The 27,945-nt window shown below is 36.8% G+C and overlaps 2 protein-coding genes across 3 annotated transcripts; both read right to left on the reverse strand.

The window, feature by feature from the left end:
• Positions 1–676: 676 nt before the first annotated feature.
• LOC104106138 (uncharacterized) lies at positions 677–12,773 on the reverse strand. The gene is made up of 4 exons (XM_009614624.4): positions 12,627–12,773; positions 2,778–2,963; positions 2,150–2,189; positions 677–994 (listed from the first exon to the last, which is right to left on the reverse strand). The coding sequence occupies exons 1-4, from the start codon at positions 12,627–12,629 to the stop codon at positions 909–911; spliced, it is 315 nt and encodes a 104-aa protein (XP_009612919.1). The 5' UTR covers positions 12,630–12,773; the 3' UTR covers positions 677–908.
• Positions 12,774–23,729: 10,956 nt separating this feature from the next.
• Positions 23,730–27,538, reverse strand: LOC104106137 (uncharacterized). Of its 2 annotated transcripts, none has more exons than XM_009614620.4 (4): positions 27,120–27,538; positions 25,296–25,450; positions 24,841–25,134; positions 23,730–24,421 (listed from the first exon to the last, which is right to left on the reverse strand). In XM_009614620.4, exons 1-4 carry the CDS (start codon positions 27,142–27,144, stop codon positions 23,798–23,800), a joined length of 1,098 nt encoding a protein of 365 aa, XP_009612915.1. In that variant the 5' UTR covers positions 27,145–27,538; the 3' UTR covers positions 23,730–23,797. The 2 variants fall into 2 exon arrangements, with proteins under 2 accessions (XP_009612915.1, XP_009612916.1); XM_009614621.4 differs by having other exon boundaries at positions 27,184–27,536.
• Positions 27,539–27,945: the final 407 nt, after the last annotated feature.

Below are 27,945 nucleotides of genomic sequence, written 5' to 3' on the forward strand. Positions count from 1 at the left end.
TTAATAAAATTCGATAATTAGTAAGGCAATAGACAATAATAATTTAAGGTAAATATAAGCCAAATTTTAGTCAATAAAAGCGATCATACTAGAACCACATGATTCGGAAAGTGCCTCACACCTTCTCCCCGATCAATAGAATCCCTTACCCAGTCTCCTATTTTTGCGGACAAATAATCATAGAGTCAAAATTTCCTCTAACTACCGATTAAAAAAAAAAAGTGACTTGAAACACCAACAATACATTTCAAGTGATGACTATGTAAATAAAATAATTCCTGCTGAAAAATCTTTTTAACTCTTTAACTCCCATCACCACAACATATATCTTTTGCAGGGGTGGTAAAAAGGGGGGCGACAAAAAGAAGAATGGTTAATGTAGAATTATTAACGTTTAATATGCAATTAAGGCATTCAATCTAGAGTTCAAAAAATTCGAAATTTTTGCACTCCGTAGCATCTAAATGACCACAAGTGCAGTCAACTGATATATGTTCACTTTGTTATTCTTATAATCAACATGTTTCATAGTCAAAATCCTTAGAAAACTAGAGTTGTGGCGTCAATGTAAAATATCCATTTTAGAAGTTTAAGGCAAGAGATCATCATTCAAAATAGCATTACCTGCATCTGTGGAAGAATAATGTACGATTTTGGGGGGGGGGGGAGGTGTTCATGCAACCAAGAAGATAAAGGTACACATTGGCCAGCAATTTTCATCCATCCATGAAAATGTTTAATCCTACTAAAAGTTCTTGATTGGAAATACTTTTTATCACAAAATCTCGTGCTAAATGAAACTCGACAACTATCTCAGTAAGTATTTCATCAAACCAGCCGCTGGTAAATCAATTGCCCTGATCAGAGTGTAAAAGTATACACATCTTTGTTGAGGATCAGAATGTGTGTCACCAATTAGCACCACCTTCTGAATCGTGGGACTGGTAAAAGTCATTCGGTCTCACAATATTTACATCCTCAAATGCATTGTCATCTAAAAGCAGGAAATATGCAGAGTCATAATGAGAAAAGTTCGACTAAAATGCATATCATAAAGCCAAGTATAATATAAAATCAAATGCAAATGTTCACAAATTAAAATGCTCTGGGAGGACATGGAGATCACAACCAAAAAGCTAAATAAATTCCACCTCAAAAACACCATAGGAATCAAAAGCACAACTGGTTTACCTTTTAAAATGTCTTGTAATTTTGGACATGCTAGACTGCATGAGTACTTGCATCGCCACTAAATTTCAATATCATTTAAGTATTTGACTAGATAGAAGTTCAAATAATTTGAGTACCAATATAGGATCAAGTCCTAATAAGAACCCAATTCTGGAGAACAAAAATTTCCTTTTTCATTCCACCCTTCTTCCTCCCATTCTTAATTGTCTCTTCTAAATATATAAACTATGTAAAGACGAAATCTCTCCCAATGTCTCCGCTATATTGTCATAGTATTGATAATACACCATATTTTTCTGTCACTTCTTCAAACCATATGATATGTTCTTTTCCCTGAACCCTGAATTTCCTCAGTCTATATTGTCCAGCTTTCAGTCTTCCCTACCTCTCTCTGCATTTCCTTTCTCCTTCTCAGCAAAAATAATACCAATCAGCTACGAAATGGAAACATTGCTAGGAATAACTGGTCTCACTGGAAATTGAAAGAAAAGTATCATCCATGTTATCATGAACCTTGATTGAGCCGAACTCAATCATTAGATGCTGTTTCTAGATTTAGTTGTGATTGTTCTCAGCTTTATTATCTTCATTTCTTGATATTATGCACAAGTGTCATTTGTTTAATTCATGATTGTCATGGATTTCAACACATTTCTGTGGTATATCTTCCAAAATCAATACCTATCAGCTTTTGTAGCTAATATCCCTAGGATTTTTCTAAGGTGATTCTTGAGTACGGCCTTCTAATCAACATAAGAAATCAGTGCCACCAAAGACTAGAAGACAAGACAGCCAATGATTACTTGTTCGATAGAAAAGGTGCGGTCACTGTGAGCATTTCTTAGTTAAGTAAGCCAGTCAAGAACAAACAAATGGACTTATGAAACAGAATTATCAGCTAATAAACTATAGAAATTTCCACTAAAACTGGAAAAGAAAAATGCAAAGGGAAGATAACCTTTTCTCAGAGTCAGTGCCACCACAGCATCATTTTCAACCTGAAAAGTGTTCAAAAGCATTAAAAAAAATAACAAAACCTCCATAAGCTTAGATTAAATAAAGAAGTATGGAATTATTTGCTTGAGAAAAATATTTCATGGACTTCTTTCTTGCTATCAGTATATACTCATATGACTCTCTCCATCACATTCCAGATGTCATATTTTGATCCAGTATATGTATTAAAGTAAGAATTTTTCTTAACCTAAAATAGATGCAGGTTGAGGCTATTCCTCAAACGTACATAGTTGTTCTCTATTCCATCAACAGGTTGATCCCTTAAAAGGGCTCCCATATCTCGTTTTCAGTTAATATGATAATTAAAAAGAGTATTGAAGAAGTCTAAAGGGAAAAAATTCCTTTTCAAGAATGTGGACACCAGTTTTAGAACAACCTAAAAGGGAAAGTTGGACAGATCATTGGTAATAGGAGTAGAATATGTATCTGTATGTCTACAATCAATAAAAATAGACTGAAAATCTGCTGATTATCCAAAGTACTACTCCATATGATATAATATTTTCTAGTTGTACCAATAGATCATAATATATGTTGAAAAACGATGATGATAAAGATGGACAATTTACCTTCTGATCAGCTAGGGACTTCGAGTCTTCCAACACGTCTCCAGCAGGCATCAAGATTAATCGCTGATCATTAACTGGTTGATCTATGAGGTTATACAATTTCTCCTTTATTTGTAGAATTGTCTCGGTTGGGTCACATTGAATAAAGTAGGTGGTCCTATTACGCTTGACACGGATATACATTGCCTGCATAGACAGAAGAATTTACAACAACAACAACAACACACCCTGTATGTTCCCACATGTGGGGTTTGGGGAGGTTAGTGTGTACGCTGACCTTAGCCCTACCTAGTGAAGGTAGAGAAGTTGTTTCCAATAGACCCTCGGCTCAGAAAAGCATGGAGGAGAAGAAGAAGAAGAGGAGGAGGAGGAAAAGGCAGAGGAGGAGGAGGAAGGAGATGAAGAAGAAGAAAAAGAAGGGGGGGGGGGGACAGAATAAGTAGCACCAAAATAGTAACAACAGGAAAATACGATAATTGAAACAAACTAAACAACATGATGTAATATAAATCTGAGAAATAGGAAAGTACATGCGTGCTACTAGTACTACTGGTAAGAAAGGGGGAAACTCTCAACTACCTGCTAACCTTATACCCTAATCCTCGACCTCCACACCCTCATATCAAGGGTCATGTCCTCAGTGATCTGGAGCCGCGCCATGGCTTGCCTAATCACCTCTCCCCAGTACTTCTTAGGTCTGCCTCGACCTCTTATCAAACCCGCTTCTCATACCTCCTAACAGGAGCGTCAACGCTTCTTCTCTTAACATGCCCGAATCATCTCAGCCTCGACTCCCGCATCTTGTCCTCGATGGAGGCCACTCCCACTTTGTCCCGAATAACTTCATTCCTAATCTTATGCCTCCTGGCACACCCACACATCCATCTCAACATTCTCATTTCTGCTACTTTCATCTTCTGCACATGGGAGTTCTTGACTGACCAACACTCCGCCCCATACAACAGGGTTGGTCGAATCACCACTCTGTAAAATTTACCTTTAAGTTTTGGCGGCACATTCTTATCACATAGAAGGATGCAAGCCTCCACTTCATCCATCCCGCTCCAATACGATGTGTGATATCCTCGTCGATCTTCCTGCTACCCCAAGCTTTCTCGATCAATAGAAAAATTGACCCTCCCCCATTTGACTTTGTTACCCTGTATAATAGATCCAGGATACTTGAAACTACTTCTCTTAGGGATGACTTGAGTATCGAGCTTCACATCCACGTCAGCTTCAAGGGTCCCGTCACTGAATTTGCACTCCAAGTACTTTGTTTTGGTCCTGCTCAACTTGAAACCTTTAGACTCCAAGGTCTGTCTCCAAACCTCCAACCTCGCGTTAACCCTGCCTCGAGTCTCGTCTATCAACACTATATCATCTGCAAACAACATGCACCAAGCCACTTCCCTTTGGATGTGCCGCGTCAGCACATCCATCGCCAGGGTAAATAGGAACGGGCTAAGAGTTGATCCCTGGTGCAGCCCCATCATAACTGGAAAGTGTTCCGAGTCTCCTCCCATAGTCCTCACTAGGGGTAGGCGTTCGGTACTTCGGTACGGTATTTAATAACTACGGTTTGGTACTTCGATATTCGGTATATCAAAATAAGTAGCACCAAAATAGTAACAACAGGAAAATACGATAATTGAAACAAACTAAACAGCATGATGTAATATAAATCTGAGAAATAGGAAAGTACATGCGTGCTACTAGTACTACTGGTAAGAAAGAGGGAAACTCTCAACTACCTGCTAACCTTATACCCTAATCCTCGACCTCCACACTCTCATATCAAGGGTCATGTCCTCAGTGATCTTGAGCCGCGCCATGGCTTGCCTAATCACCTCTCCCCAGTACTTCTTAGGTCTGCCTCGACCTCTTATCAAACCCGCTTCTCATACCTCCTAACAGGAGCGTCAACGCTTCTTCTCTTAACATGCCCGAACCATCTCAGCCTCGACTCCCGCATCTTGTACTCGACGGAGGCCACTCCCACTTTGTCCCGAATAACTTCATTCCTAATCTTATGCCTCCTGGCACACCCACACATCCATCTCAATATTCTCATTTCTGCTACTTTCATCTTCTGCACATGGGAGTTCTTGACTGGCCAACACTCCGCCCCATACAACAGGGTTGGTCGAATCACCACTCTGTAAAATTTACCCTTAAGTTTTGACGGCACATTCTTATTACATAGAAGGATGCAAGCCTCCACTTCATCCATCCCGCTCCAATACGATGTGTGATATCCTTGTCGATCTTCCTGCTACCCCAAGCTTTCTCGATCAATAGAAAAATTGACCCTCCCCCCTTTGACTTTGTTACCCTGTATAATAGATCCGGGATACTTGAAACTACTTCTCTTAGGGATGACTTGAGTATCGAGCTTCACATCCACGTCAGCTTCAAGGGTCCCGTCACTGAATTTGCACTCCAAGTACTTTGTTTTGGTCCTGCTCAACTTGAAACTTTTAGACTCCAAGGTCTGTCTCCAAACCTCCAACCTCGCATTAACCCTGCCTCGAGTCTCGTCTATCAACGCTATATCATCTGCAAACATGCACCAAGCCACTTCCCTTTGGATGTGCCGCGTCAGCACATCCATCGCCAGGGTAAATAGGAACGGGCTAAGAGTTGACCCCTGGTGCAGCCCCATCATAACTGGAAAGTGTTCCGAGTCTCCTCCCATAGTCCTCACTAGGGGTGGGCGTTCGGTACTTCGGTACGGTATTTAATAACTACGGTTTGGTACTTCGATATTCGGTATATCAATTGTTCATACCAAATATCGTACCAAAGTAGTTTGGTACGGTTCGGTATTTTCTTATTTGGTTCGGTACGGTTTCGGTATTATACCAAAGTCTTTCAAATCTCCCAAGATTATGCCTAACGTCTCTTCTGCTGAGAATTCAACCTCTTTGTGCACATAAATGTATTTTCTCTTCTGCTTTGATTTCATCAAGAGTTGCTTTGACTCAAAGGCAAACTTAGAAAAAGATATACAAAAGGGGAAGAAAACTGAAAATGCCTACTGTCGTAAATCTCTAAGGGAGGTCGCTAGGCACTAAGGGATTAGGGAATTAGGGGGCTTGGGGTGTTGGGCTTAGGTTTATTGAGCTGAAAGATAGAAACAGAGATAGAGGTGGGGACTTGGACTTAAAAATTTCGGTATTTCGACATTTCGGTATACCGAAATATCAAAAACTCAATACCGAATACCGTACCGAAATACTGCAATATTTGTACCGAAATACCGAAAAAACCGATACCGAAATATCAAATTAATTCGGTTCGGTTCGAAATTCGGTACTTCGGATTTTATTCCCACCCCTAGTCCTCACCTGAGTCTTAGCACCATTGTACATATCCTTAATCATCCTAGTGTACGCTAACGGGGAGCCGCTAACCTTCAAGCACCTCCACAGGACCTCCCTCAGGACTTTATCGTACGTTTTTTCAATGTCAATGAACACCATATGCAAGTCCTTCTTACTCTCCCTGCACTGCTCCACTAGTCTGCTTACCAAATGGATAGCATCCGTTGTTGATTGCCCCGGCATGAATCCGAATTGGTTTTCGGAAATAAATACGCACCTCCTTACCCTGGCTTCCACCACCCTCTCCCAAACCTTCATATTAAAGTACCAAATTGATTTATTATATCATATAATCCATCAGCATCACATTCTCTTTTCTCATCACTTATCTATGCTTCTATAAGTTCAAATACACATACATAATTACATATATTATAGTACTCAGTAGTGTTTGAAATAGTATTTAGGTTTATATGCTATTATCTAGATCCATTTAGTTCATTGGTTTTTCTTTTCAAGGTTTATATCCATGTTGATTTGCATATTTCCATCGTTTTTGAGTCTGAAAATACAAATAAACAGTCAACTTTCATTTGTCCTTCCAGCATACCTTCCAATAGAGTTCGGCTTTGTGAAGATTGGCCAATGATAGCTCAATGCCGTATTTATTATATAAACCATTGGTGCATGTCTTTCTTTGTTGCTCGGCAAGACTTACATAGTGATCATAAACAAGAAATAAGTACCTCTACTTATCTTGTAATAAAAACTTATATTTGTCTACAGAAGGAAATGAAATTCTCTGATCTTTCTTTAATCCAGAAAAATAAGCAATGGAAGATCCAGTCGACCTCGATTAACACTACCTAACTGGTTGGGTCCACTCGCGCTCAACTCTAAGCTCAAAGATTCATCTAATCATAACCTATTTATGCTCAAATTCTACTAACACTTCTCTGCTAAAGTCCCTCCGTCAACCCCAAAAAGAATGTCAAGGAGCAAAGCTCATAAGGAAAATGCACCGTTGTCAACATCAAACCAAACAGAGGTTACAATTCACACAAACTCTTTGATCAAACACCATTTGGTGGCTAACAGAAGAACATGTTAATGATCATCTTATTCCAGAGTAACCGCCAAATTTTGGAAAACCAAATGGCATTGGAGCAACATATTTACCTAATAGCACCAAGTTAACGAGTGTTTTGAGCGGAAAGTAACCCACCAATACATAATAGCATAGAACATGTTAATGATCATCTTATTCCAGAGTAACCACCAAATTTTGGAAAACCAAATGGCATTGGAGCAACATATTTACCTAATAGCACCAAGTTAACGAGTGTTTTGAGTTGAAAGTAACCCACCAATACACAATAGCACAGTGCAATTGAGGGGAGTTTTCTCTCGGTCATAATATATCCAGAAGAAGATTTCTTACAAGTAAAACCGAATATCTTTAAACCTCATGGCAATACAATGCTAAATAAGGTTCAAATTACAATCATATGGGCAACTTATCCACATAGTTCAATCAATCAACTACCTCACACTCCCAAAAAATTGGGACAAGTTGGATTGGTGAGCGGTTATTAAAACTAAGCCAGTGAGTCATGTGGAAATTGATAATGTATTGGATGTTGCATACCAAAACGATATATCTAGTGTTCAACAAGCAGTGGACAAAGAGTTAGAACATGAATTGGAACATCATCAACACATATATGGAGAAATTGATCTTGAGGAAGAAGGTTTCACGGCAAATGGGTTGGAAGAACTATCAGATGACGATGAGTATACTTCTTATGAGTCAGATTCGACAGAAAGTAATGGAACAATGAAGATGAAGAATTGGCAAGCGGTGAAAATGAAATAAGCGAAGATGAAGAATTGGCAGGTGTTGAAGATGAAAAAAAAAAGGGGCAGCCCGGTGCACTAAGCTCCCGATATGCGCGGGGTCCGGGGAAGGGCCGCATCACAAGGGTCTATCGTATGTAGCCTTACCCTGCATTTCTGCAAAAGGCTGTTTCCACGGCTCAAACTAGTGACCTCCTGGTCACATGGGCTCCCCTTCTTGAAGATGAAATAAGCGAGGAGGATTAAAAAGAGAGTTTTTGTTGGTTCTTTCTCTCTTTGGATTAGCTAGTTTTCTTTTTGTCTACCTTTCTATTTCTTAGTATGGGATTCTCTCCACTATTTTATGATAAAAATGGTCGCGAATTTTATTGTGTCTATTTCTTTTCTTAGCTTCTATTTCATGTGTTTCTTTAGCGTGTTGTTAATGACATGTTATTTGTTTAGTTAATTATTATTTGTTCATCTCTTTTTGTGGTTATGGCTCTAACCTCTCTCGTCTATTGTGATACAGGTTCAAAGATAACAGGTGTTTTTATTCAAGTCATTATTTACTTAACGCAATATATCTTTAAGCTTCTGTTTAAATCAATATTTAACATAATTTATTTTTATATTTTAAATCAATATTTTTTACTAACTTATTTTTTAACATTCTTATTATGTAGATGGCATCCGGTGAGAATAATGATCGACGTCAAAGTAATAGTTCTCGTGAGGGTGTGACTAACAAGAAAAAAGGAAAAGAAAATGCTGCAGTGTCTAAATCGAGTCCACCTCATTCTTCCACTCCTAACAAGAATAAAGGGGGAAAAAAAAGGCTATAGTGTCTAGATCAATCCACCTCGTTCTTCCAATCCATCAGTGCATTCTTGCTCACAGGGCAGCCACCAATATCATATCCTTTCTATGGTATGCCTCCCTCGAGTTACCCACCGACGCCTCCCCCGATCTATCCTAGGATGCCTCACTCGAGCTATCCATCTATGCCTTTCCCAGACTGTAGCTCGATTTCTCCCTCGGCTATCCCGAGATGCCATCCTCTACGCCTTTTTTCAATATGCCTCCTCCAGGCTATAGCTCGATGAAACAGCCGTTTACAGCTACACATGGCATGCACTCAGCTTATCTCGCTGCAATGGAGCTATCTACCCGTCATGTGTTCGGGCGTTCGGTAACTCAGACCATCTCCAAAGTCTCCACCATCAGAGGCCACTCCAACTCCATGTCTTTCTAGGTTGAATATTAGAGCGAGCAGTTCTAAGGTATCGCCTACTCCTTCGACTCCTTATTCAGTTGATGGTCCAAATCTTCCACCACCTGGACATGTAGATCTTCCACCACCTGGACATGCAGATGGGATAAATAGAGTACGCATCATTGTTAAAGGGACTAGGTAAGCTTAATCTTTTATGCTATTTTAATGTTTATCTTATATTTTAATTATTGAATTAACAATTTTGTAAATGTTTGTCATTGTCTTGCAGGTTTTATCCTTCTAGACCAGCTGCAAATGCAATTTCAATTGTCATTAGAAGGATTTATAATGGTGTCTACCCAACTTGGAGTCATATTCCATATCATCAGCAGCAAGCGATGCTTAATGAGTTTATGGTACGAATACCTTGTTTGCAGAAAAATATATCTCTATCTAACTTTATTTATCAACTAACGCTATATATTTTGATTGCAGAAAATATGCACATGGAGCCCTGCCGAGGATCATGTTATTAAAAGCAATTTTGCAAAGAGGGTTAGTCATCGATTATCAGACATGTTCTCCGATGCTCGGGGCCAAAATATAATGCCTGAGTGGGTTCGAAAATTGGGTTCGAAAAGATCAATGGGAGGAGCTTCTTAAATACTGGCCAAGGAATTTAAAAACAAGAGCAATCAGGCAAAAACCGCTTGAAATTCTGAGAAGGATTACTCGTTGCACACTTGTGGTTCAGTATCCATGGGGATTGCTAGGAGGAAATTGGTAATTATTTAAAGATCTTAGTCTTGATTTTTTTTAACATTAGTTGAAATAATTACTGATGTCCTTCTAGCAGTCCTCATGGACAGAACCACAAGTGTGCAACGAGCCACCCTTCTCAAAATTTTGAGCGGCTTTTGCCTGATTGCTCCTTTTTAAATTTCGCAGTGGCCCAGTATTTAAGAAGCTCCTCCCAATGATCTTTTCGAACCCACTCAGGCATTATATTTTGGCCCCGAGCATCGGAGAACTTGTCTGATAATCGATGACTAGCCTCTTTGCAAAATTGCTTCTAATAACATGATCCTCGACAGGGCTCCATGTGCACCTTTTCTGCAATCAAAATATATAGTGTTAGTTGATAAATAAAGTTAGATAGATATATAGTTTTTTTGCAAACAAGGTATTCGTACCATAAACTCATTAAGCATCGCTTGCTGCTGATGATATGGAATATGACTCCAAGTCGGGTAGGCACCATTATAAATCCTTCTAATGGAAATTGAAATTGCATTTGCAGCTGGTCTAGAAGTATAAAACCTGCAAGACAATGACAGAAACATTTACAAAATTGTTAATTCAATAATTAAAATATAAGATAAACATTAAATAGCATAAAATATTAAGCTTACCCGGTCCCTTCATCAATGAGGTGTACTCTATTTATCTCATCTGCATGTTCGGATGGTGGAAGATCTACATGTCCAGGTGGTGGAAGATTTGGACCATCAACTGAAGACGGAGTCGAAAGAGCATGCAATGCCTCAGACTGCTCGCTCTAATATTCAACTTAGAAAGACGTGGAGATGGAGTGGCCTCTGATGATGGAGACTCTGGAGATGGTTGAGTTACCGAACCCCCGGACATATGATGGGTAGATCATTCCGTGGCAGCGAGATAAGCTGAGTGCATGCCATATGTATGGCCCATAGGCTGTTGCTTCGAGCTATAGCCGGGAGGAGGCATATTGGAAAAAGGAGCAGAGGATGGCATCCCGGGATAGCCCGAGGGAGGAATCGAGCTACAGCCTGGGGAAGGCATAGATGGATAGCTCGAGTGAGGCATCCCGGGATAGACCCGGGGAGGTATCGGTGGGTAGCTCGAGGAAGGCATACCATAGAAAGGATATGATAATGGTGGCAGGCCCTGTGAGCGAGAATGCACTAATGGAGTGGAAGAACGAGGTGGACTCGATCTAGACATGTAGCATTTTCTTTTCCTTTTTTCTTGTTAGGATGGGAAGAATGAGGTGGACTCAATCTAGACACTGTAGCATTTTCTTTTCCTTTTTTCTTGTTAGTCACACCTTCATGAAAAGTATTACTCCGACGTCGATCATTATTCTCACCCGATGCCATCTACATAATAAGAATGTTAAAAAATAAGTTAGTAAAAAATATTGATTTAAAGTATAAAAATAAATTGTGTTAAATATTGATTTAAACTTAACAGAAGCTTAAAAATAACATATTGCGTTAAGTAAATAACGACTTGAATAAAAACACCTGTTATCTTTGAACCTGTATCACAATAGATGAGAGAGGTTAGAGCCATAACCACAAAAAGAGATAAACAAATAATAATTAACTAAACAAATAACATGTCATTAACAACACGCTAAAGAAAGACATGAAATAGAAGCTAAGAAAAGAAATAGACACAATAAAATTCGTGACCATTTTTATCATAAAATGGTGGAGAGAATCTCATATAAGAAATAGAAAGTTAGACAAATAAAAAAACTTAACTAATTCAAATACAGAAAGAACCAACGAAAACTCTCTTTTTAATCCTCCTCGATTATTTCATCTTCAACATGTGCCAATTCTTCATCTTCGCTTATTTCATTTTCACCACTTGCCAATTCTTCATCTTCACTTGTTCCATTATTTTCTGTCGAATCTGACTCATAAGAAGTATACTCATCGTCGTCTGATAGTTCTTCCTCCCCATTTGTCACGAAAATTTCTTCCTCGAGATCAATTTATTCATATATGTGTTGAGGATGCTCCAATTCATGTTCTAACTCTTTGTCCACTGCTTGTTGAACATTAGATATATCGTTTTTATATGCAACATCCAATACATTCTCAACTTCCACACGACCCACGGGCTTAGTTTTAATAACCGCCCACCAATCCAACTTGTCCCAATTTTTTGGGAGTGTGAGGTAGTTGATTGATTGAACTATGTGGATAAGTTGCTCATATGATTGTAGTTTGAACCTTATTTAGCATTGTATTGCCATGAGGTTTATAGATTCTTTTACATTATCAGTGAATTAGTTACCATTTTTACCAAATTAATGGTTAATTAACACGTGTTAGTAGTTTAGTCAATTAATGATTATTAAGAGATTTACTTGTAATTATCTAATAACCTAACTGTGTAAATATTTCTAACATTATCCGTGGATAGAACTTAAACAGCTAATAAGAATTAGTTCCGCCCCACTCCCATGTGACCATTTCCAGAATTATACAGAGGAAAAGAAGCAGGTGCAAACCAACTAGATATATGAGAAGCAAAATGGAGATAAAATTATGACAATATACATATTGAAAAGAAGAAAAAAAAACACACACACACATAAACACATCAACATGGATAAGAAAATCAAAGAATGCAGTTGGGTATGACAGGAAATTGAAAAATTAAAGGGTGAATTAAAGGAAAGTACTAAGCACAAACCATGGTGTCTATCGTCGGTGATTCTTCTTGTTTGTCAAAAGGATGATCTTTGGCAGTTGGGTTCTTGAAGCCCAATGTTGGGCTTTGGGGTGGAAAGTTATAGCGTTAAATGGGAATTGACCCTTAAAGATTTAGAATATATCAATTTGCCCCTGATATTCAAGAGAAATGTCCATTTTTAAAGCATGGTATCTAGTAGGGGTGTACAAAGAAAACTGATAAACCGCACCAAACCGATAATCAGAGTCAAACCGGAAAAAAAAAACTCGATGTTGTTTGGTTTGATTTGGTTTGGTATTGGAAAATAAAATCCGACCATAATTGGTTTGATTTGGTTTTAACTAAAAAAGTCAAACCGAAACCAAACCAACTCGATGGTACATTTATATAATTTTTAAAAATATTTTATACATATAAATATATATTGTAATATAATTTATAAATATTTCTTAAACTTTTTCATAATTCTATCTTTTAACGTATTATTTCAAGTTTAGACTTAACATTCTTGAATGGTAAATAAATTTTATAGCCCATAAATGTAGTAACTCAAATAAAGTTCAAATCGATACTAATGCTAACAAAAGAAATTCAATTCAATACTAGGAATGATAAAAGTGTTGGATAATTATCTTAGTTTTACATTGGTTTATAATGAAAATGCATAACATAATTTATCTTTTTCTTTAGTGCTGAGTTATGTAATTAATATTAGTACTTATTAGCTATACTTATTTTAGCATGACCTATAAAGTATTTTCAGATTATGTTAATTTTCATTATGGTTTATTAATTAACAATATTTATTTTATGTAATTTTATTATTTTATCTTTGTTGTTGAATATTTTAGTATAATGCTATGACTTATCTCATATTATTGTGTTAGTTTCTTGAAAAACACATTATATAGTTGTATTTTACTAGGACTTAAGAAATATTTGGAACACAAATTACATATTTTATGTTATGAAGACTTACCGGAAAAAAACCCGAAACCTCTGAGAAAAACCGAGATTGAAAAACCCGACTTTGTTGGTTTGGTTTGGTTTATAAATTTAAAAACCCAACACCATTGGTTTGGTTTGATAATTGAAAAATTCGAACCAACCCGACCTATGTACACCCCTAGTATCTTGAATCGATTGGCCCGACTAATTTACATTCACGTCACGTAAGGTTTTACAAGGGAAAGCACTCTTAACCTGAATTTTTTTTATTTCTAAGGATTGAATTTAAAAGCTTTGATTAAGGGCAAAGAGTTATTCTGCTTAAATCAAGAAGTACGATTATGATGAAAGAATATGATATTGGAAGTATCTAAATTTTTAATAAACTTTGTCCTCGTTGTTTTGCAGCTAATACTAAATTCTTTTTTAGCATAAATTTCAAACACTTTTATTAGAAAAAATGAGAAACTTATGTCCCTAGTAACCGAGAAAAACTTGCGTGCGCTTAATTAAGCACTAAAAGAAATAATCGCACCTTAATTATTTCAACGAGATGCTGCTACCTCTTATCAGTACTGGTAGCGAGCAACTATGTCTAACACCAAGGCTCCAAAGTATTAAAGAAATAAGTTCATGTGTCGTTCTATTTGAACGGTTAGTATTTAACCATGATTAAGTTAATGTTACAAGACCATAGTTAAGTTGAATAAAAATCTAACAAAACCTAAACAACAACAACAAACCCACTATATTCCCACAGATATGTCGGAAAGGGTAGTGTGTACACAGACCTTACACCTACCTAGTGAAGGTAGAGAGGCTGTTTCCAATAGACCCTTAACTCAGAATCTAACAAAACCTAAAAAATATTTTATTTACTTATTTATCTTTTAACAAAACCTAAAACTAAAATAAATGAATTCAGCATTCAAACAAAATTAATGATTAATTAAATTTTGGAAAAATATAAATGAATGCACGCATTAATTTGTTGAGCTTCAAATATATTTATAACTGTCTTCATTTCCTCCACATTTCTCACAAAACAGAGAGCTAAAAATGGTGCAATCAAGAATTCTCTGTCAAACGATGATTGATGTTGGGCATATTTCGATATGTGTTGATGTTACTTTACCCATGTTTTAACCGCTTTTTGATGCTATTTGATCCTTAAAATGCCCAACATGGTTTAATTATTGGTTTTATGACTAATTGAGTTGTGTGTGATGAATTAGGGTATTTGGAGTGCAAAAATATGAAGAAAAGGTGCTCTAGCTAGAGGAAGAGGGGTTGGATGCGTCGAATCCAATCTAGAAAAAAATCATAGTTCGTGCACCCTTAGCAGTGAAGTCGGCCCATAGCATCCGCCTTAGCATCCGCACCTGGGCAAAGCTGAGAAGTGGAGGACAAGGTGGATGCGAAGCATCCACCCTAGCATGCGAAGCTGAGAAGTGGATGACGAGGTGGATGCGACGCATCCACCCTAGCATCAATCCCTGAAGCTGATTTGGATTAGAAATAGGAGAACTTTGGTCCCCGACTTTTGTACGTAATATATAAGCCAAAAACGCCTCTTTTAGGTCATCTAACATATTGGGAAGGGGAAAAAAAGCCACGATAAAGCTGTGGAGGCCGGAATTCATCAAGTTTCATCTTTCTCCCACCAAACTTAGTAATTTTTATGTTTCTATGTATGATTTGTTATTTGGCTACCATGTCTATATGGAGCTAAACTTCACGTTCTAGGGTTGTGGTTCTTTCATGACTATTGTTATTCGGATATTGATTTTGACTTCTTGATTTATCATAATAGTTTATTTATTCAATCTTGCACTTAATTATTTAATTGCTTGATCACCAATTGAATATTATCTACGAATCTAGAATTGAACTCGAAAGTGGGAATTCTATATTGCATATAGGATTGAGTAGGGCAAGTTCTTGAACTCGGGCATCGGGGAACGGATTCGTGGTTAGGATAGACATATACCTAATTGCCTTGCTTGGTTGATTTACAGGAATTATAAATGCGTTCTTGTTGATTCTAACTCCATAGACATATAGGCGTTAGGTTAGCTTGAATAGGCGAGTAAGAACTCGACAGATTCTTATGAGCAATATTAACCCTGTCAACCAATAAGCTAGATAAATTAGTCGGTCAATTCAATTGAAGAATACAATAGGATTATTAGATAGCCCATAACCCTAGATCGTTTTCATTACATTGATATCATAAAAATCTGCTCTTTCTCTGTTCAAAGTTTATTATTTATATTTTTTTATTTAAGTGATATTGTTTGTGAAATTGAAGTGGTGTTGAAGAAAATACGCTTAAAGTAATTTTGATATGTATTAAAGTGATTAGGAGGGTGAGTCACTATTCCTTAAATATATCCTACCCGTCCCTTAGCCCACAGTACAACCATGAAAAAGTCCTAATTGATTTTAGATCGAGCAAGCTTACATTAGTAGAGATTTACATTAAGGGCAAGCCTATGGTACCAATTGCATGCATGTGACTTCTTTGTGAGAGTGAGCGATTTTCTTTGATATATGTGAGCCATTAAAATATATTTGATCATGAGATTTGAATGTGTGGATTGAACTCGCTTTCTTGTTCTTGTTGTGAGGGCACATGGTTTCACGAGGGATAGATAACGTTATTAGACTTCTCTATGATGTTGGGTATTCAAGCCATGAGTGCATAGTGACATTGAGTTGGTTTTTGAGGTTAGGATTGTTGTGAACATGTTGTCTTTGTTTGAATATTTTTAAAGAATGACATAAGAAAAGGGAAGTGTATATGATGCATATTCTAGAGCCTAATTGTAGCAAATAACCATGGTCATATGTGTAGTGTGGTTTGAATGATAAGAGCTTAATTTTGTTTCGTCTACTATATTGATGGTTTGTTCGAGGACGAACAAAGGTTTAAGTGTGGGGTGGTGATGTTGGGCATATTTCGATATGTGTTGATGTTACTTTACCCATGTTTTAACCGCTTTTTGATGCTATTTGATCCTTAAAATGCCCAACATGGTTTAATTATTGGTTTTATGACTAATTGAGTTGTGTGTGATGAATTAGGGTATTTGGAGTGCAAAAATATGAAGAAAAGGTGCTCTAGCTAGAGGAAGAGGGGTTGGATGCGTCGAATCCAATCTAGAAAAAAATCATAGTTCGTGCACCCTTAGCAGTGAAGTCGGCCCATAGCATCCGCCTTAGCATCCGCACCTGGGCAAAGCTGAGAAGTGGAGGACAAGGTGGATGCGAAGCATCCACCCTAGCATGCGAAGCTGAGAAGTGGATGACGAGGTGGATGCGAAGCATCCACCCTAGCATGCGAAGCTGAGAAGTGGAGGACGAGGTGGATGCGACGCATCCACCCTAGCATCAATCCCTGAAGCTGATTTGGATTAGAAATAGGAGAACTTTGGCCCACGACTTTTGTACGCAATATATAAGCCAAAAACGCCTCTTTTAGGTCATCTAACATATTGGGAAGGGGAAAAAAGCCACGATAAAGCTGTGGAGGCCGGAATTCATCAAGTTCCATCTTTCTCCCACCAAACTTAGTAATTTTTATGTTTCTATGTATGATTTGTTGTTTGGCTACCATGTCTATATGGAGCTAAACTTCACGTTCTAGGGTTGTGGTTCTTTCATGACTATTGTTATTCGGATATTGATTTTGACTTCTTGATTTATCATAATAGTTTATTTATTCAATCTTGCACTTAATTATTTAATTGCTTGATCACCAATTGAATATTATCTACGAATCTAGAATTGAACTCGAAAGTGGGAATTCTATATTGCATATAGGATTGAGTAGGGCAAGTTCTTGAACTCGGGCATCGGGGAACGGATTCGTGGTTAGGATAGACATATACCTAATTGCCTTGCTTGGTTGATTTACAGGAATTATAAATGCGTTCTTGTTGATTCTAACTCCATAGACATATAGGCGTTAGGTTAGCTTGAATAGGCGAGTAAGAACTCGACAGATTCTTATGAGCAATATTAACCCTGTCAACCAATAAGCTAGATAAATTAGTCGGTCAATTCAATTGAAGAATACAATAGGATTATTAGATAGCCCATAACCCTAGATCGTTTTCATTACATTGATATCATAAAAATCTGCTCTTTCTCTGTTCAAAGTTTATTATTTATATTTTTATATTTAATTAGTTTAGAATAAAATATTTTTAGGTTTAATTCTTGTTTAGATAATTAGGATAGTCTAATTTAGTTAATAGTTAATCATAAGTCCTCGTGGGTTCGACATCCGACTTTTAGTCACTTTATTACTTGACGACCGCGTATACTTGCGTGAGTGTGTTTGGTCGCAACAAGTTTTTGGCGCCGTTGCCGGGGACTTAGAAATTAGCTACGTGACTAAGTTAAGCTTTTATTAGATATTTGTTTTCAAGTTTTAATTTTCAGTTTGCCTGGTTTGTGTCAACGCAGGGTTTACTCTCGAATGCAGAGGAGTAGAAGTGCAAACAACCTCATTCCTCTTGATCCAGAAATCGAACGAACATTACATAGAGTGAGAAGGGAACACGAAGCTAGAACGAGAATAGAAAGAGATTTGGACATCGCAATCCAACCACAGCCAATAGATATGGCAGGCAATGAAGAGCGTCCCAAGATTTGCCTTGGAGTAGTTCATTGAACAGAAGTCTATTAGTGGTCCCATTAACCCGTTTCGATTGTGATGGAATAGAAGTTAGTATTTGTATATTGTCCCAGATTACTGATGGATATATACATGTAAGTTTCTTCATGATTGGGGTGCTACAGCGCGACAGTTTGATGCAGATTGTTCCTTCCCAATAATGGTTGATCTTCCTCTAGCTGCTGCACCTGATATTGCGCTGGATGTGTGTCAAAAGTGTATCATTTCTCAACCTCTAGTTTGGGCAGACTCAAAGATATTGTTTCAATGAATTAAGAAGTGAAAAATCCAACTCGCGTTGAAGTTGCTACAGCACTTATTCATAAAGGTGGAGTGGCAGCTGCTATATCACAAGCAAATTCTATCTTGCTCAGACCATCTCTATTGTACCGTGTGGTGAATTTACGCCCCCATTGCCCCTAAACACCATTGGAAATGCTTGTTCTTTCTTTAGCTGCACAATAGCAGCAACAGAAGATGAGATACAAGTGCCTTACATCGTTGCTCAAGTAAGGAAGCCTAAACAACAGTTCAAGAGTTGAAGGATAAGAATCCAAATCAGGTCGCCTCATATTCGCTTGAAAAATTCAAATTGTACATTTCAAGGAGGAATATATATGATATTTATGTATACCAGTAGCTTCTGCAATTTCAGGTAAATATGATTGATTTTGGAGGGGTTAGGCCTATAAGAGTGACCCCAGCAACAAATCCAAATGATGAAATGCATTATTTTCTTGGATGACCCAGGGGGAGATAGGATAAATGCACTAATCTCTTTGAGAGAAGTTGATATGTTAATTTTTCAGAGTAACAAGGAGCTTCGACATTTCACTTCTCCAGTAGTTCAGTCACCTAAAAAAGTTCTATTATGTGTTATCTTCATATCATAAGTATTTTCTTCTATTTCTTTTTATTTTGGAAAAGTTGAACAATTGTTTTCAATTCACTGGTCTACTTCAACTTACTTCTGCATTCTGTTGTACATTAAGCAAGCAATAACACTAGACCTTTTTTGTTGTATTGCAAGGGAATAGTCCCATTTTTATGAGCTCAAGAATTACTATGCTAGTTTTCGTCCTTTTTCCTTTTCTAATTAATTTTTCTCTTTCTTTCTTTGTCAATTTTATCGAATGAGAGCAAGTTCACAAATAGGATAACAGATAATAAAGAATGGAGGTTGTTTAGTGAGACTGATCAGTGCTGAGTCAAAACCACTATCTTTCAACTCAGATTCCGATTTTCGTTTGTCTCCTAATTGCAAGGTATCATCATGAAGGTGAAATGATCTTTTACCAGTCAATTAACATTAGATTGTAACAGAGGAGGAATCAACTCACCGTCAAATACTAAACAATTCTGTCATTTAAAACAAAACCATACGAAGAAAATCACTTTTGTGTACTTTGCCACAGGAAACACACTCAAATATCACTGTTACTCGTAAATATATATGTGTATGTATGTATCACTACTAAAAAACAGTGCAATTCTGTCCGCCATTTCCGACCGAAATCGGTCGGATATTGATAATTTTTGAACCGAATTCCGACCGATTTTAATTGGTCGAAAAAACGATGGTCGCTATGTACCGACCGAAATCGGTCGGAAATTTCAAAGCGTTGACTGACTGTCAAACTTTAATTTCCGACCGAAATCGGTCGGAAACTATTAAATATATATATTTTTTTTAATTTTCAAATTTCTGTCCGAAATTAGTTGGAAACTATTAATTTTTTTTTTTTTAATTTTCAAATTCCGACCGAATTCGGTCGGAAATTTAAAAAAATAATAATTTTATTTAATTAAATAATTAGTTGTAAATTGTAATAAATTGTTAATTTATTTTTAAAAATAAATATAAATTCATAATTTCCGACCGAATTCGGTCGGAAATTTCAAAAAACTGGAGAATTTATTTGAAATTTTCGACCGAATTCGGTCGGAAATCTGGGTAAAAACTAGGCAGAAAATGCATGTTTTTAAGCTACACCACCTGCCAATTACAACCAATATCCATCCTATAATGGCAGCATTACATTGCTGCCATTCAACCATAATTAATCAACATCAATGAATATACTAACAACAACAACAATAATTAACTAACAAAAACTATTAACTAACACTAACAACCATTATCTAACAACAACAACAACTAATAACAACCACAACAACTAAGAACAACCACAACAACTACTAAAATGTTCAATAACAAAATAACAATACAATCATCATTCAAAACTAGTTTCAACTAAATATTGACAAGTTCAATACTTTGTTTAGCAATACACACCATTCAATGAGTTTTTTATCTAGCATCATCTCCATCTTCACTCCTAGAACCTTCACCGTCGGCACATGGGGAAGGCTCACGAGACCGGGGAATGGGGAAAGCACCACTAGCAAAAAGATTGGTCAGCTGATCTTGAACGAGATTAAATTGTTCGTCCCACCTTTCTAGCTGAACTTGAAGGGTACCAAATTGTTCATCTCTCTTTTTTTCTCTAGCCTTTGTCTCTTCAAGCTCTGCTGTCAACTTTGCGATCTTCTGTTCCTTAGACGATATAGTCGATCTATCAATCGCCTCGCCTTGGGCGGAAGTCCCTATACCTTGCAATCCAACCCTGTAGCGCCGAAAGATTTATCTAGAAGGCCGTATGCTATCCCCTTTTTAGGATCACCGACAACATCCAACCATATCCTCTGCGCTTCTTCGTCTGAAATGGGTAGTCGTTCGCCTTGCTCATTCGGTGGCAAGCTCTGAGTGTACTCCTCCACATTAATCTTGTAGCGACCATTTATTTAGAAGATAGAAAATTACTAACTATATAATATTATAAATATTTATAGTAGTTATGAAACTTACATGTGTAGTCTCCGCCCGGTCCTCGACCCATCTAGTTGGATCTGTCGGTGCCTTCTTCTTCCGGATGTGAGTCTCCATGAAGAACTCATCATGACTCATCTTTCTCCCATATTTTTTTCCTACAAATATAATAAAACGTGTTAACGAAATTAATATATATAAATATAGTTCGATAAAATAGACCGAAATATTTTAAGGAATTACCAGTTGTCTCCTCGTATCCCATATGCTCCTTGAACCCAGACAGTGCAAGGAGCCACCCTTCTCAGATTCTCGGGCCTTCTTTCCCAGTTCACTCTGCTTCTCGAATTTCTCGGTGGCCCAATACCTCTGCAGATCCTCCCATAAATCCGGTAGAACCCATGAAGGCTTCTTGTTAACCTTTCGAGCGGAGCAGAAGGAATCAGAGAATCTCTTACGGCATTTGTACTCCCAATTTGCACAAATTTCACGGTTATACCGGTCCTCCCAGGCACACTTAGTCTGCAAATAAAGTATGTAACGTTAGATGAAAATATTGTTAATATAATGCTTAAATAGATAAGAATTGTATTAAAACCTTAAATTGGTTGAACATTTGTTGCACGAGATCCTCTGGAAAGTCACTCCAAGTCAGATAGGGTGCATTATACAACCCGCCAAGAATATCAGTGATTATCTTTGTAACTTGATGATTAGGAATGAACCTGCAACATAGCAATTACATTAAATAAACAAGAGTAGCTATTATAATTCAACAAAAATAAAAAAGTAATAAATAAATCTTACTCATTGCCGGGCCTGATATCATCCTATGATAACGATCATAACGCACTTCATCTGGATCATCATCCTCCGATGAATCTGAAGCGTGTGCAGAAGGGGGGGGGCATCTGGCTCAGTGCTACTATCCCGAAGACGAAGTCTAGAAATTCTAGGAGACGAACTCCGTGGAGAGCGAGACGGGGTCCCTGATGAAGATGGCTGCGATCCACACCCCTGCATCGATCTAGACCCCTGCTGCGATCCGGCCGGCTGAAATCTAGATGGATGCGATCCAGCTGGAGATGAAGCAAATGGAGCAGATGACGGGCGTACCACATGGCTCTGTGACTGGTGACTCGATGCACCCATGTAACTACTTGTAGGATCATGTGGAGGAAGCGGGGTGTAGTCCTGTGGCGGAGAATGGTGATAATATTGCTGGGCGGGCGAATGGTGGGTAGTATAATGAGTAGATGAATGTGGTGGAATAGATCTGTGCCTAGAAGATTGCTGCCGGCCATCAGCAAAAGAGGGATGCAAGTGTGGAGTAGAAGGAAGCGAGGGTGTAGCACCATCATCATGATCAATAGGCCTTTTATCCTTCCTAGACCTACCTCGACCCCTACCGGCCATCTGCATAAATTAAAGAAAATGTTAGAATTGAGAATATAAATCTATATAAGTTAAGAGCGCTTTAAAAAACTAACATGCTAGTCGTCTTCGTCGACGTATCCTTCCTCGTCTGAAAATCCTTCCTCTTCACTTATTTCATTTTCATTAGGTGATTCTTCATCCTCATTTTCTATGATTGTTATTTCCTCCATATCAACTTCTTCTAATATGCGTTGAGGATGCTCCAAGTAATTTTCTATCTAATCATCCACCATTTGGTTAACACTTGAGGTATCATTTTGATAAGCAACATCTAGCACATTCTTAACTTCCACCCTACCAACAGGCTTTGTTTTGATTATAACCAACCAATCAGCCTTATCCCTCCGCAATGGATATGGAACATAGTACACTTGCCTAACTCTTTCTGCAATTACAAAAGGATCATAGCGATCAACTAAGTATTAAATATTGTTTATTTAAAAGCTCTTTATTATTTACACACACAAATATATAGTATAGTATAATATACTATATATATACTATGTGTATAGTATATAAGCTATATTCGATATAACATTAGCTATATTAAGATGTCTATATAGTATAGTATAGTATAGTATAGTATAGTATAGTATATATATATATATATATATATATATATATATATCAAATAAGTATCAAATATTGTTTATTTAAAAGCTCTTTATTATTTACACACACAAATATTATTAAATTTATATTTTAATTTGTATAAAAGCATTTTTCCGACCGAATTCTGTCGGAAATATTGAATTATTTTTCAGTTGGTTAATTAAATATATATAATTTTTGTCTTGGGCGGGAAACCAAAAATTCAAACTTTCCGACCGAAATCGGTCGGAAATTCTGAAAAATTTTAATATATAATTATTTTGTACATTATATACAAGTATGACCAAATATTTGACCAATTTCCGACCGAATTCGGTCGGAAATTTGGAAAATTTTTAATAAATAATTATTTTTGTACATTATATAGAAGTATGACCAAATATTTGACCAATTTCCAACCGATATCGGTCGGATTTTTTTTTTTTTGCTGTCAGCCAGATTTTTGTTGACTTTTGCGACCAAATACTTCATTTTTTTTTTCAATGCAGTTTTCTAGTAGTGTATATGTATATATTGTCACTAACAAGAATAGTGCTCATCCTCTCACTTTTATATCTATTGTGGAACTTTGCCCTATGGACTGCTAAAAATGTAAAGAACAAAATATATCAGCAGCCAACCTGCATAAAATTAATCATATAACATTAAAGATGCCAAGCATCAGCTAACTACACTAGCTGGTGAAATGGAACTGGCATGAAAAGGAACCTTGTTATAAACAACAATCTCACTGCAGTATCCAGCTCTAACTCCGCTAACTGCTAGTTGACCGTGCGCTGAAGTAGCATTTTTCGTCAGAATCAATTCACTTGCTGCAACTGCTTTGAGCCGTTGTCGTTCTGCTCTAGAGCCTATCACTTGCCCCAGAACAGATGCTGCAATGGTAAATGCCATAGCCGTTTTAGGCATCAACACAGATTTCCTCAGAATGCCTATGAATGGCACAGCTGCGTGTACTGCCGCAAACCATGACGGAGAAAACTTTTCAGTGTGTTCTCTCCATATGCCTAAAGGAACATTTGCAGCCATTCCCAAAACACCAATTACTAATACTTTTGCAGGAAGAGGTTGTGGTCGCAGGTTTTTCGCAAAGGCAGTTCGTGATAGAGCAGCTCGGGCAGCTATTATAGCAGGTGGACACCTGAGTTTCACACCAGGAGGGGGCTGAAAAGCCTTTGCTACAAGAGGAAGGACATTACTCACGGCACGGTACGACTTCGCAATAGGACAATTTCCATTATGCAACCACTCATCGCTTGGTGCTTCATGTTTTGAGTCTCCTCCCTGAAAAAACAAACAAAGAAAGAAAAGGTTAGCAAGCAGTAAATATAAGTGAACTATGCTTATGCTTTCACAGTATAAAAGGTTTGTTAAAGTAATCAACAATTATATTTCGTATTCCTAGATCATTGTTACTACACGATGTGCCATTTGCTTCCGTTGTCTTATTTCCTTGCCATTGTTATTATTTTATTTATTGTGTCCTTTTCACTATTCTTGAGCTAAGGGTCTATCGGAAATAGACTCTCTTCCTTCATAAGGAATGGTTAAGGTCTGCGTAAACATTACCCTCCCCAGACCCCACGTATGGGATTTCACTGGGTCTGTTGTTGTTGTTGTTAAGTTAAAAAGATATTCAGCCGTTTTAACAGCTAAGAAAGCATGCCAGATGCAGAATAAAGACATAATTAATGGTATTGTACCTGTGATGAAGATTCTCTTTTAGATGATTTGGAGTTCTTCTTTTGGTTTTTCCACTTGTCTGAGAATGAATCAAAACCAAAAGGTCCTCCAGCTCCAAAAGCTGAGAGGCTTATGGTAGCTGCCTTTGCCGCCAAAGGGTTGAACTGAGACGGTGCACGTTCAGAATCTGGCTGCTCATTACTAATTGACAGTGTCCCTGAAAGTGGAACTACACCGTTCTGCCCATGGAAAATCCTGAATGCCATATCAAAGTTAGGACCATCCTCAAAGATAGGACATTTTCCTCCACGTACCTGATTCAAGTGCAAGGGTAATAATGAGAAAGACATCACTTCAATTTTAGTATATCATACTAAAAAATGAGAGGCCTTAGCAGGATTAATCCTTGGCGTCTATTTTACAAAGACGCCAAGAAGAAGCTCTTCTGCAAATCAGTGAACAATTAACAACTTACAGGATTGGGGAAAGCAACGGAACTTGAGAATGAAAAATTTGTCGGCTCATTGATATTCTTTAAAAATGGGCAACTAACAATGTCTTGCTTGAAACTTGAAGTGTCATCACTTGTATTCCTAAAGAAAAACTCCATTTTACAAGAAGAAGGATGACCTACACAAAAATCACAAGAAATTTGAGCAGCAGAAGCTTCAAGTACTAATTATTAAAGCAAGCATGGAGGACAAAGAATCACAAGCCATCCACTTTTTGATGACATCAAGCATTAAGGAAGTCAAGAAAAGAATCCACAAAAAGTTGTAGAACACAACTAAAATCATATACAAAACATAAATCTCTATTCAAATAATAGAAGAGCCCAGTTAGGGATCTTTCGAAAGCCAAACTGTATAAAAATAGCAATATAGAAGAACAGCTGCAGATATTTTCAGAATACAAAGGTCAACATACTAACACTCAGTATGCACTCGCACAAAATATTAAAAAAAAAATTGAAGCAAAATTTAAATATCTTAAATAGATAAAGAAGTACCATAATCACTAAATTTATAGTCAAAATAGTCTAAAAGGTTTGAAAATCTTGTTGTAGTAGAAAAAATGTTTCAACTGTTCAAATAGTAATATTGTCATATGAGGGGGGACAGAGGAGGATTATTATATTCCTTATTTTTTGGACAAAATGTACTTAACATGAAAGGGGGAGGATGAGAAAGAAGAGGAAAGGAAATGTATAAAACTAGTTGAGCACAAAACACTAACAATGCCAAGTGGTTTAATATTTGTAAGGTATAAATTCAAGTACATTTATGTCTTAGAACCAGAATACTATGAGGTCCAAGTTCAAGTATACATATTGCTTATAAACAAAAATGTTTGAGCAAGTAGTTTTGAATTTGGTAAATGTCTAATAACTGTTTTTCATCATAACAGGTACTATTAAACTAACTATTAAGAAAAAGCTCATATGTTTGTTGAAGCCAACCTAATGTTGGAAATTAATGGACATCTGAAAAGGAAGTGTCCCTTATATTTATTACTTACTATTGTTTAATATTTTCCCTTACTTGAAAAAGTCAAACTAGCCATTAACTAGCTGTTACATCAATACTTATACATACATGGTATTTTGGAGAACTAAATACGGATTTCTTTAATTCCTTCATTTTTATTCCTATCTCTTCTAAGTTGGGTTTTCTCTTTTTAAAATTCTAATATTTTTTGTTTCTAGTTTATAACTAGAAGAGCTTGTTGACCTGGGGAATACGTCTTATATCATTCACTACGTAGGCGAAATATCCTTAAGGATTGAAACACCTCAAGCTAAAATTCTATTTTCCATAAGTATTTTCTAACACCTAAAACCTTCAAAGAACCTTGCTCCATATACCTTTTAACTGGGGCAACTATACATTATTTGTTTTATTTAACCATTTCCTGGGCATCCATTCTACAATATGTAATTATAACCAACAAAAAAAAAATAACACAAACCAAAAAGGCTAAAAAGTAAATAACAGATCAAGATAAAAGCAAACGATTTTCAGATTAAAATAGATACTCCGTATGCCATAGATGAATATATATCCAATCTCAACTCGAACACAAAACCCATTTGCAAGATGACAGCAACAACTACAACTCAATCTTAAACTAGTTGGAGTCAGTTATATGAATCCTGCATATCCATTTGGACTGTTTCTTTCCAATTTCTGAATTTTGTCTATTTAAGTAAAATTCATTAATCAACAACTATCAGAATTAATACCCACTTTGTCAAATTCGATCAACAACCCAAATCAAGAAAAACACAAACTGAAATTACCTGAACAATTCAATTGTTGATACATAGAAATAAATAATGTAGTGAATTTGAAAAGCAAATGTACCTTAGGACAAATAGTAGTATGAAAAAACAGAAGAAAAAATCCTGTGAAGAAAGAGAGAGACGAGAAGAAGGAAAAGAGAAGGGAGATGGAGCAGTTTATGTGTAGGTGAGGAAGAAGAGAAGAGAGAAAGAGCAAATATGACGCTGTGTTGACCACACGCCAAATAAGAATGTCTCTTCGCGGGCTTTTCTTGACGACAGAATAACTAATCCCTTACTCCTACTTTTGTTGAAACTTCAAGATATAATAAAAAGGGAAAAAGTCCATTTGCTCATTCGCTATAAAAACTTTTCAATTTTATTGTTCATGTCTATTCATTATACTTTTGCAACCAAATCGTTTTTTATTTGATCTTCGTTAACGAAGTTGCGATGTTGTGCACTACAGAGAAAACGGATCATTAGCGGCGGTTTTTTGTACGTATAGCAACGGTTTAAACCGCGACAAAATGCAGTAACGGCGGTTCCCTTCCGACATAAACGTATAGCGGCGGTTTTCGAAAAAATCGTCGAAATAGGTAATAGAAACCGCCAGCAAGAAACAATATTAATTAAATTAAATTGTGATCGGGCTTGTTTGAACATATTAGATTGTATTACTTTAATAAATTTCAATTACAATCTTTTTTGTTACTACGTAATACCCAATAATAAAATCTTTATTAAATTAAAAAGATTTATATAACGTTTTTGTTTTGTATTCTTTAATTATATTATCCAATGTTTAGTATAATTGCATTGTTAATAAAAAAAATTATTAGCA

The sequence above is a fragment of the Nicotiana tomentosiformis genome, chromosome 5 (genome assembly GCF_000390325.3).
Source record: "Nicotiana tomentosiformis chromosome 5, ASM39032v3, whole genome shotgun sequence".
Lineage (NCBI taxonomy): Eukaryota > Viridiplantae > Streptophyta > Magnoliopsida > Solanales > Solanaceae > Nicotiana > Nicotiana tomentosiformis.

Coding starts and splice junctions, on each gene's coding strand:
- LOC104106138 (XM_009614624.4), bottom strand. Junction 2,190..2,777: donor AGTCCCTAGCTGATCAGAAG/GTAAATTGTCCA, acceptor AACACTTTTCAG/GTTGAAAATGATGCTGTGGT. Junction 995..2,149: donor GGCACTGACTCTGAGAAAAG/GTTATCTTCCCT, acceptor TCCTGCTTTTAG/ATGACAATGCATTTGAGGAT.
- LOC104106137 (XM_009614620.4), bottom strand. CDS start 27,144: ATGTATCAACAATTGAATTGTTCAG. Junction 25,451..27,119: donor TCAACAATTGAATTGTTCAG/GTAATTTCAGTT, acceptor ATTTTTGTGTAG/GTCATCCTTCTTCTTGTAAA. Junction 24,422..24,840: donor AAAGAGAATCTTCATCACAG/GTACAATACCAT, acceptor TTGTTTTTTCAG/GGAGGAGACTCAAAACATGA.